This window comes from Heloderma suspectum, chromosome 8, assembly GCF_057233095.1.
Source record: "Heloderma suspectum isolate Gila_16-S chromosome 8, 16-S_ref, whole genome shotgun sequence".
NCBI classification, from domain to species: Eukaryota; Metazoa; Chordata; class Lepidosauria; order Squamata; family Helodermatidae; genus Heloderma; species Heloderma suspectum.
In genome coordinates, this window is record NC_139465.1 from 3521456 (window position 1) to 3533216 (window position 11761).

General features: G+C 45.9%; 1 protein-coding gene across 4 annotated transcripts in view; it reads right to left on the bottom strand.

The window, feature by feature from the left end:
* Nucleotides 1–4825: 4825 nt before the first annotated feature.
* TRAPPC2L (trafficking protein particle complex subunit 2L) overlaps nucleotides 4826–11761 on the bottom strand; it is a 34651-nt gene continuing 27715 nt past the window's right edge. For 2 of the 4 annotated variants that reach the window (XM_084812763.1, XM_084812761.1), the window contains exon 5: nucleotides 10662–11001. In XM_084812763.1, the coding sequence (XP_084668889.1) occupies nucleotides 10989–11001 (13 nt within the window). In that variant the 3' untranslated portion in view covers nucleotides 10662–10988. Of the gene's footprint in view, nucleotides 5043–10661; nucleotides 11002–11761 lie in introns of those variants that run through there. The other 2 variants (XR_014784706.1, XM_084812764.1) reach the window with 2 other exon arrangements.

Genomic DNA, 11761 nt, shown 5'->3' on the forward strand with positions numbered 1-11761 from the left:
AAAAAACAAAACAAAAAATATATATCCACCACTTTTGTGTGTGTGCGCGAGTGTGTGTTTACGCGTGTGTGAGGCGGAAGTGAGTCTTGACGCTCCCTCCCTTGGTGGATTATAAATCTGTTGTGATTTTCTCTCAAAGAGCATTTAAAAAAAAGTTACAGCCACCTACACATCCACCCAGCCTGTTCCAGAGAGAGCACTGTTCCAGAAAAACTGTGATAACCTTCTGCCTGTTCTCTACTGTTTTCCAGAACGTGAGCAGAAAGTAACTAACACCAGGATTTTCTGCCTGGAGTTTTTCACCACTACCTCTCTCTGTTCTCCATAACCTACCAAACCCCAGGCAGTTTTTTGCAGTTGTCATCCTGACATCTTCCAAACACCCACAAGAGTCAAAGGAAGTCTTTCAGCCCACACACACCACACACACACACACACACCCTCCCGAAGACTTTGTTGATGGCCTGTAGGTTCTCCTGGCTTTTGTGTCTCATCTTTCAAAATGTCTTCTCCGGTCCTGTGACAAACCTCTTCGTAGGGTTCATTTATTCCCCAACCCTGCCCCCCTCCTCTGGTCTGGGTTTTCTCTTTTCCTTTTTGTCTTCCATTCCCATCAGGTTTTGCAGTTATTTCTGGGGAGGAAACCAACAGATGCTTGTCCTTAAAGAAAGGAGGAGGAGGAGACAATGCCAGTTTGTTGCATTTCTTGCATCGTTGTACAAAGCGCTGAGGACAGGAGTGCAATACGGGGGAGCGGGATGGCTGTGGGGAATGGGGGAACCCTCACAGACTGCCCAGCCATGGGCTCAGGGCGGAAATATTGTACCTTTAATGTGAATGTATATAGTATTTGCAGAGGTCCAAAAATATGACTAATAATAATGAATATGATAATGGTGGTGATAACAATAATAATAATAATAATAATAAAGAGACATTTTGCCAAATAATAAAGAGAGATAAACCACTGAAGTGTGTAAAGGTTAGGAAGCAGGCTTTCAAAGACAGACAAGTTCATGTGCTTGTCAGGAGGTGTAGTTTTCTGGAATTCACAGAATACTTCATGCTTGACTCCCCCCCCCCATCCCCCAACAACGAACAAATCTTGGAAGACAGGACAAGGCCTAGCTAATCCCGTCTCTGTGAGCGACTGACCCTGTGTGGGGGGGCGGGGCGGTGGCTGTACTGTGTTCTTCTTTGTAGGGATGCCAGAGAAATCTGCAATGGATTCAAACGAGTTTGGGTTTCTACGAACCTGACCTGCGGCTCCTACGGTGGACCGCCTTTCCCGAGTTATGTGGATTCTGCAGACTTATGAACCAGCGGTTTACTTTTGGGAGGGGAGTTGCACAAATCTGCATTAGCGCTAATGCACACTTGCGCAAGAAGTACGAAATTCTTGTACATTCTTTAAAAAATCTGATTCTGTCAATGAGTGGATGATGGAACAAAAGATGCCTGACAATCCACAAAATACAGTTGGGACGGATTTAACGAAATCTGCTTCCTTGTTCCTTTTTCTCCTTGCCCCTCTTAAAGCTGGCCCTATGATTAGGCAGAGGGAGGCAATTGCCTTCAGCAGCTGATTTGGGGTGTCACAAAAAGGGCAAAAAAGTGTTATTTAATTTATTATTGTTGTCTTTTTCTTACTGCCAGGGAGGAGGAGAAGGCACCCATGGGACTTCCTGTGGCTCCGCCGCCAAATAGCTTGACTGGCCTTGGGTACTATGGCTATACACCTTAACTGGGGAGGGGGCACAACTTGCTGCATCACTTCGGGTGGCCGAATCCCTTGGGCTGGCCTTGGGCCCTTTTATTCCCCTTGACTCCCCCCACCCACCGCCTTGCCTATCTTCTGCATAAGCGCTCTATCATCTTCAGCCCCCCAGCCTGGAAAGAGACATGTGGGGAATGAGAGAGGAAGCAATACCAGGCCACCCACAGCTTCATCGGCTCTTTCCTGGTGCCATTTTGTTTTCTCTTTTCCACACAGCACCCCCAGGAGACATCACAGCTGTAGCAAGATCCCCTTCCTTTGTTCAATGTTCTGGGTTGTTCCCCACCCCCCAGGTCAAGGATCCCTCAACTGTGCCCCACCGTGGAGGGATTTCTTTTAAGCCGGTTGTGGTTTATTCATTGCTGGCACCCTGACGGCATGGCCGCCCTTCCGGTGGCTGTGCTGCCTCTCGAAGACGGAGCTGTGAGGCGCAGCCCACTGGCCCCTTCGGCATGTGCCACGGGCAGCATGCTTCCTCTTACAGAAGCAAGGAAGGCCTGGGGCAAAAGAGATCCCAGAAGGCATCGATTCCCCCTGCAGCCATGTGGGCTTGATCCTGAGCCAGGGAAGCTGATGGGATTGCTGCAATTGATTTCGAGGGGGCCAGGATCGGAGCACAAGTGGTTATCCTTGATGAGATGGAGGCTCCTGTTGTGCAACAGAGCGCTGGGCCCCTTGATGCTTTGCATGCTGGAAGCCTCGGAGTCTCCATTGAGAGGGGCGGAGGGTGTGGGGGCAGCGCATGCGTCCAGACGGGGCTCCAGTGGTGTCCCTGCCCTGCCTCGCTCATGGAAGTTCACAAGGGGTCCAGACTGCATTGTCTTCTCTTCGTGACCTTCCCGTGTTTTCTTACTGCCTCGTCCATCTTTTCCCTTAATGCAGAAAATCTGTTAAGGAGGAAAATGCAGAACAGCTGCACCGCGCCTCCTGATCAGTAGCGCCAGGAGCCCTCTGCCTGGAAGCACCCAGATTCTCCCGAGAACCTGGAGCAGGGCTAACCACAAAGATAACAGATTTGGGCTAGAGAGGCTTTACTCCATCTCAGGGTGCTCTTTGTGTATGCAACGTTGAGGGTAATACAGGTGGGGTGCTTACAGAGGGCGCTTTTCTTGTTCAATCACCCTGCCTCACTTGCAGAATTTTACAGGGGGTCTAGATGTTGTCATCGTCTTCCACTTGTAATCCTCCTGTGTTTTCCTCCTGCTGCTTCTGTCTTTTTTCCTTCCATGAAAAATCCATGAAGGAGGGGAAGACAGAACAGCTGCCCACAGCTTTCTAATGGTAGCACTAAGAGCCCTCCGTCTGGAAGCCCCCTCAGTCCGCTTACCTGGCCAGCAGGAACCTCCTCTTGACACAGCTCTTCTCCCAGTAATTTGGTTGTGCTACCCAGTTCCTTCTGTATTCTGGGCTCAGCTGCCACTCTTTCTGACTAAAGTGGCAGCTTCCATAAGCCCTTCACTAGCAGCATTTGTCTGTTTTACGAAGGTCTCCACAGCTACAATGGGCTGACCTAGCATTGATCTTGTGTGTTTTACCGAGGCACTCTCAGCATGAGAAACATTTATTGATGTGAGACAGTGAAAGGGGGAAGGAGCACGGAAACCCAGTGAGGGTAGCTGCCTGCTGTAAAACAGCTGGGCATATTTCAAGCCACAGAACCAGTCTAGGTCTCTTGCTTGGAATGTGTTTAATTATCATCTTTTACAGTGCAATCCTGTACATGTCTACTCCAAGCAAGTGCCATAGAGTCCAATGGGGCTTTCAGCATGCATAGCCTTATGCTGTGGTCCTATAACACTTATCTGGGAATACATCTCATTGAACTCAATGGGGCATACGTCTCACTAGGGATGGGCAAATCTGTCAGTTTCGTTTTCTCCCTGTTTCTCATTTTTTTCTAATCTTAAAATCGTTCATCCCGAACTTTGGGATTTTAAAAAAGTTTGTATGACAATGAGTAAGTATTATAGTGCACATTTCTCCTAATATGTGCATTTTTGTAAGCATTTTTTTGATTGGAGAACTTCATTGCAAAATTTGGAGAAGTGTGAATTTTGGAGGATGCCTGAGTTTCTGTTCACATATTGCTATAAAAGGGCAAAATTAGGTAAGTTTGCATTAACATGTGGACCAAACACAGTTCTTCCCCCGTCCCTACTTCTAAGTAGATATGTATATAGGGTTGCACTGTCAGTCACTTGATGTTAACGCAGCCAAAGATCTCTTAATGGGGCCAAACACTAAGTTCTCCTTGCATCTGCTACTTTCCTCTCATGCAGCCTCGTTCATGGCAGAAATGGTTTAGAGCACAGCTAGAAATAATATTGTCAGTCCCCCAAGGCTTTTGTCCTTAGTGTGTCCAGTTTGCTAACAGTAAGAATGAGCGTCCCGCTTGTTTCTCACATGATGTGTGCATATTGATCATTTATTTTTCTTGCATTATCCTGAAAAGTGGTATTCTATAAATGGAGTATTTAAGATGTGAATAATGGCTCATTCTGGTGTTCTTTTAGTTGTGCTAAACTTTCTCCTGTGTCAGAATTTTAGCAGCCCTTTCTTTTGCCATTGGTTATTTTCCCATCCACTCTGAATCTGAACCTTGTGGCACAGGCACTACCTCCAACCGGCTGAGAAGCCATAGATCAGCCTCCCTCCACCTGGTGCCCTCCAGGTGTGTTCAAGTTGTAGCCCAACACATCTGGAGGGCACCAAATTGGAGAAGGCTGCCATAGACAGACAGAACTCCTTAGGATTTAACAGCATACCAATGGATAAGGAATGAAATACAGTTACATTCAAACCAAAAGCTAAGGGCGGAAAGGAGGGATTGCCGCTACTGGAGCCTCAAATATTTCTTCCAAATCTGAGAGCTTTAATGGTATTTCAGTCTCCCACCTGTGCCCCCCCCAAACCCCAACCCCATCCTCCCAGAATGGTGGCCTTTGTGTGGGTGACAAGGAACAAGCAAAAGCAGGAGGCAGTCATAAAAGAAAGGATGGTATGTGGCCCCGATCCTCCATAATTAAAACCAATGAGGACATTTCTATTGTCAAATAAGAATGTTGTTTGTTGTTTAATGGAGACTTCTTTTGCATTGATTGTTGTTAATGGAGGACTTGCTTTCCAAGCTGTCTTGCTGTAAGGTTCTCTCTCCCAAAACACATTAGGCAAGGCCACCTTCCTTGTGAAGATGGCTCTGCCTTCAGCATCCTGCTGACTTCAGGCTCTGCCTTCCACCACACCAACTGCAAACGTGGTATTCTCTCTGGAACACAAAAAAGCAGCTGGTTGGGTTCAACTGTAGCCTCAGGCATGGAGAAGAGATGCTGAGAACTTCACGGCTGGCCATTCAAAGTGAAGTGGTCAGGCCGCGTGGGTTGCACTTGTATTGCTCAAGGCATGCATTGGGACAGCTTGTGTTCTCAGCCTGTCGGGCAGCCTCCATGAAGTTGACGGGGCTGCCCAGTTTTGACAAAGAATGGAACTAAGGCAGAGTTGCTGAAACTGGTGCCTGCCCTGCTGGGGGTTCAAGATGCTTGGAGGTGGGGTGATATTTCAGGGACAGGGAGAATCCTGCAGCAGACAGAGACAGAGCATCCCCCCACAAAAGGCAGAGGTTTACATTGCAACCACTACTGCTCCAGAAGCTGCAGAAAGGCAGGGAACATGTGGGAGCTTTTGACCACCACACCTCCTCCTCCTCTGGATGGCTGGTTTTAGGAAGGATATGCCTGTTCTCTTCTAATGCCAGTGTCAGGTTCGTGCCTCAATCCACCAATCCTGCTTACACAACCATGGGCTGCATGCATGCACCTTCTGTGCACCCAAGTTCAAAAAAGTTTGAGAAACCCAAACCAAGCTACAGGAAAATCTACCCCAAAATTGAGTTGTCTTGTGATTTATTTGGCTTTAGAAGGAAATAAAGGGATGGCTTGCAAATCCTGTCCAGTCCATGCATTAGGAGGGTAGAAACATTCTGTGATGTTTGTGCTTCTAGAATTAGGACCTTCAGACCTTTCATGCAGAATGAAAGAAATGAAATGAATGAAGCTGTCTGGTCTTGGCAGGCGGAGGCACAGGTATGCCTCTCTTAGGTGTGATTTCCTCCAAGCTACTCTTTAATTCCCTTTATCCATCCTTGGCCATACCCTTTGTTGATGTTACTAAAGAACAGCAGATGGGTGTGCTCCTTCCTTATTCTGTGTGCATGATTATGGGTGGATTTTAATCAGCTCGGAATTGACTAAATAAGGAATCAGGTGTGGTAGTTGTTTTGAAGTAAATTAAAGACAGGGCACATGGTTCTGACTGTGCGTATGTGGTGAAAGACCACGGGGAGGTGAGGCGGTTATCGGTATCTGCGGATAGTTTTCTGAAGATGTTAGGGAGAAAAGGAGAGGGAGAAATCTTAATATCTGGGATGAACAAAGTGATGCATTTGCTTCTCATAGGAATGGGAAACTATAGCAATCCAAGCAGTGGATTGCATGAGGATCTGGTCACACATGTCTGTGCAACCCATAGCATCCCCAAGTCCATTGGCACAATCGTGCCAACTGGACTGCCACTTTCAATAATGTTCCACTCAAGGAAAAAGAAATAAGCAGATGGAGGAAGCGTCTTTCACAGCATGCGCATTGATGACTTGATTTCCTTCTCTGCATCAAGGCAAATAATGACCTAGGGTTGGATCCAGATTTAGAGTTGATCCAATGAAATCAAGTCATAACTAATTCAAATGACATTGATTTCAATGGATCTACTCTAAATATGTCTAGGTCTGGATCCAAACCCCGGCAGCTTATGGCATGAATATCCCCCTTTTGTCATGTTGGAGATCTGGGTGTGGGCAACATTTGGGAGGACACATTATTGTTCTGGTGCAACTGTAGAGGAGGACAGGCAGGCTGAGAAAGTATCTGACTATCCGAGCATCAGGAAGGAAACAGCAGGAGGAGATTCTGGTAGGATTTGGAGTTTCCTGGTGAAGTTTGGAGGAATTTCAGGAACCAACATATGGAAAGGGGTGTGTGGTTAGAGTTTGGTGGTATTGCTAGACTTCTAGAGTCAAGGCAACCAGTTCCCTGCTCCCCAGGCACACATTCTGGCTTCGGAGAGCTTATCTCCATGTCCTTTCCCAGCCAGGGTGGTGCACAGAGCAGGATGTGCAATACCTGTGCAAGTCCCTTTGAAAGGAATGGGACTTCTTCCAATGCTCCTGGGCTTTTCAAGAGCAGCCTGACACTCAGGAGTTACTGCATTTTATTTGTTGATGATAATAGGGGGGCTCATAGAGGAAAAAGCTGCAGTCTCCTCCCTCTGGAAAGTGTGTATGAGACTTGTGATGGTGCTCGACTCTTATTCTCCTTACAAGGGTCATGGAATTGAGTTCCTGTAGGAGGGGTTGTTTTAGGAAGCAGACTTTGGAAAAAAGCTCAAGTGACACATTTTAACCTCATATATTGGCAAGCGAGTTGAAATAGCTACTGTTGCTGGGGCAACTTCCTAGTAGTCCCTGGGTATTTACAGAAATACTGTGAACAGTCTGATCCTATGAATGTTTACCCAGAGGTAAGGGCCACAAAGTTCAGTGGGACTTATTCCCAAGTAAATGTGTGTAGGATTGCAGCCTAAGAATGCCTTTAACCTCATCTCCAAAATGTTGCTTCAGAAGTAAGTTCATGGAGTTCCAGAAGCAGGAAATAAATTTTTAAAAGAGGAAGGGCATTTTACAAATGTGGGGAAATCCAGTTCCATCTCTAGAATCCCTCGTGAAGGTGCCTTCTGTCATCTTCTCTCTCATTTCAGTATTCCTCCCCAATCATGTTCTGTCCCTTTTGAGTGCTTTAAGTAGTTCCCAGCGAAAGTAGCTAGCCTGGCACAGTGTGCTGTTTGTTCATGTCAGACATGGGTAGGCCAGGATCCAATCCACACAGCCATTTTCACACTCACTTTTCCCTTGCAGTTTTGTTGTTGTTGACTGATTGTTGATTCAGTCTGTGGATCACACTGTGAGTCACTGTGCCCTTGGCAACCTTTGAGAAATGGGTCAAACAAGGACACAGTCTTGACTTGTACCATTCATAAGATCAGTTTGATGCATCAAAGTCCATGGAAAGAGGCATGCATTTGCCATGTTTAAATGGCTGCTTGATCATCCCTTTGACTTCTTGCTCTGGAATTTGGTAGTCCAATTCTCCCTATGTCATGGTGGCAATTGCCTTCTCAGCTCTCACATACTTTGGCTGTTTGCTGATTGTTACCAGATCTTCTTTGGTCATTGCTTGGTCTTTCTTTCTTTCTTTCTTTCTTTCTTTCTTTCTTTCTTTCTTTCTTTCTTTCTTTTGATACTGCTTCCAAAGTGTTGGAAGGCCCTACCACTTGGGGAAAAAAAAAAACAGTTTGGCATGCTCATCCAACTATGATCACTTTGGATCATGGGGGTGGTGGTGGTGGTGGTGGTGATGGTGGTGGTGTGACCACAGCTCAATGGTAGAGCCCCTGCTTTGCATATAGAAGGTCCCAGGTTCAATCCCCAGCAGCATCCCCAGGTGGGGCTAGGAAAAACTGCTTGTAACCCTGGAGAGCCATTGCTGCCAGTCAGTGTTGACAACACTGAGCTAGATGGATCAATGGACTGACTCAGTATAAGGCAGCTTCCGATGTTCCTCAGATCCCTCCCTTCCCTGCCCTCTCTCTCTAGATCCTCACTTCCTGTCCATGTTATCCATTGGTCCAGGAAGACCAACCAGCTGCTCCTTCTCCTGAACTGGCCTCACCAACTGTGCACACAGACCTGGTCTCCTCCTGAACTGAAGCACCAGACATGGCTTCTCTGTGAGAGTGTCATCATCCCTAGCTTCCAACATCATCCCTAGCATCCAGCATGGGGAGCTGGGTCTTACTACTACCTGTGATGCTTCATTTGCAGCAGATGTAATGTCCCTCTCTCCACAAGGGGAGGTGCCTGCCAAGAGGAGGTGTGACAATGAGATGTGCAACATCACTAGAGAAGTTGGGGAAATCAAGATTCAAATGAGTTCAGAGTTCTATGAATCCAACTTGCAGATTCCAGAGCAGACTAGCTTTTAACAAGTTGTATGGATTCTGCAGATTTGTGGACTGTTTTTGTTTTTAACTTTTTGGAGGGATTTGTGCAAATTTGCACTTGTGCTAGTGCACATTAGTACAAGTGCAGATTTGTGCTAATGTGCATTAGCGCAAGTGGAACAAAATTCTTGAATGTCCCTAAAAAAATCCGATTCCATCAATGAGCGGAAGATGGAATGAAAGATGCTGGTCAATCTGCAAAACACAGATGGGATAGATTTTTAAAAATGCATACATCCCTGAATGTCAATTCTTCTCCTAAACAGCTTGTCCCACTGATGCTCAGATTGTGATTTGCCTTCTCATCTGCAATGCAAACAGGCAGGAGATATCTATTGTGCATGGTGGTCATGTGCAGCCTGCGTTGTCCAATTCCCCAAAATTGCCATACACAGGCACATACTTGGAAAACGTTGCTGTCTGCACACTTAGCTTAATTTGTGCAAAAATATAATATGGAAAGAGTAAGCTGTGCATTCGTTTGTTTTGAGTGTCGATACTTTTTTGGGAAGACTTTGGACCTATGCACATGCTCTCCTGGAAACAGATGTTCTCCCCATGTTATATTTCAACGCACATTAAGACATAGATGTGCAATTATAATTAGATGTGGCCCTCGTCTCTCGGGGTAGAGCCTTTGCTCGGGAGAGTGGAAAAAGGATGGGAGGAAAAGAAAAAGAAGCACAGAGGAGCCTGAGGAAAAATAAACACAACGCCAATCTAGCTTTAAAGTCTTTCTGCTGAACCTCATTAGATGGGCAAATTCTGGGAACCAGTCCAGCTTCTGACAGTTCTATAACCCAAAAAATAAAAAATAAAAACCTGGCTCAGGAGCAGCGATGGAGAAGGTGATTCCAGTCCTCCCCAAACGCAAAAGTAGCCTTGGCTGGCCTTCACTCGTTTCCTTGTAACTCTTGTGGAGAGGACCTAGTCAAAGCAATTCTGGGGGAACCAAAGTGCTCCTCCTCTTGCTGCTTTAGCTGGCTCGAGTCTCACGGCTGCCTTCATCCCTGGCTGGAAGGGATGCTGCAGCAGGACCGGAGATGGCACATGCTTGGGTCTTCTCCTGTTCCTTGGGCGGCTCTGCCAAGAGAGCTGCCGACATTGCATGGCAGGTGGAACTGTGGCCACCAGGAGCACTGTTCTCAGGGTGTTCGAGAGGCATGTCACACTTAGAACTGTGCAATACTTGAATCAGAGGGTGTTGTGGAGAGGAGGGAGGGCGGGAGGGAGGGACGTTGCTTGTACAGGCCGACATGCGTGTGTGTGTGTTTGCAAAGATGTTTTAAAGAGAGGGGAATCATAGAAATTTAAACAAAACATTAAAAGAGAACCCGTAACCCCCACCCCACCCCACTTCCCCTGGTGTTTGTGGGTTTTCTGTGGCCATTCCAGAGAAATGATGACGTGATAGGAGGGTTGTTTTTTTCGCTTCATCTTTTGGCATGCTGTCCCTTTTCCCTTGCTGTTTCCTGCTTTCTCTAAATGTACTGTATGTTTGACCTGTGAAAGATGTAAACATTATGATTCAGGTTACGTCTGTTCTTAACTCTGTATCCGTGTAATAAAGAAAATTTAATATCACCCAAACAGATCTGTTTCTTAGGCTTCCTCTTCCATTCTGCTACATACGCCCTGTTTGCACAAACACAAGAACTAAAGGAGCTTTGGTTTGACCCCTAGACTTGAATGGGAACTCCAAATGCCAATGAATGTGCAAGTATTCCAAAGATAAATACTAGGCTGGAGGGACAGGGCAGAGAAGAGATGTTTTGTTGCGCTTCATATTTATTATAACAGCTAAAATATAGTGCTTATTTATTGATTACAATAGGAATATTTATTTAGCTATATTTATGAATCTCTTGCCTTAAGAGTAATTTCTAAGTGATGTGCAAAAATACAGTATGAGATAATAATGAAATACTGTCTCTTATCACTTTATATAAAAGACAAGATTACCTTCTTGGGAATACTCATAGGAAAAAGTATGTTTTCAGTAGGCGCTGAAAATGCAGAAGGCCTGGAGCTGGTCTAATCTGTAGTGGTAGGGAGTCCCAGAGAGCAGGTGCTACGGTGCTAAAGGCCCTGTCTTGAGCCATCACGGACTGGACCTTCAAAATTCAAGGCAGCATAAAACAACATGGCCAATATAAAAATGTATAAAATAGGTGAAGTCTCGTATCTGCTATTTGTGAATAATAATACATAAACACAAAAGAAGAAGAGCCCTGAAGGTGGCTCAGACCACGGTCATCTAGTGCAGCATTCTGCCACCCAGAGTGGCCAACCAAATGCCTCTAGGTTTCCTACAGGCTATTGCCTTCACCTGTTGGTTACCTGCCAGCAACTGGCAATCAGATATACAGCCTTGGATGATGGATGTTCCATTTAGCTATCATGACTAACTGCCATTGATAGACCTCTTCTGCTCTTTCACAAATCGGGTTAATTCCTTTTCAAAGCCATGTAAGCCCATGTCCATCACCACATCCTGTGGCAGTGAGTTCCATATGTCAGGCGTGCATTTCCTTGGTCCTGAATGTCCAGCCAATTTCATCAGATCACCCCAAGTTCTAATCTAGGGACGGCTGTAAGGACTACTGAGCTACTGTATCTAAACTCTTTGAGCAGTAAAAAGCATCATGTACTTGCTAAGCATGACTATTACCACTAGTTAAACCTGCTAAAACCCATCTGCAAATAAAAGAATGTATCCAACATGGCCAAAGGCCGTTGAGGTCAACACATCTTGGAGGGCAGCAGGTTGGGGCATGCTGACTGAGCTCATTTTTATACTGTATTTCCTTGTAGAATTCTCCTAAAAGTCCTTTCTGCCTGAGCCGTGGAGGTGGTGTGCAATAATAAAAAACC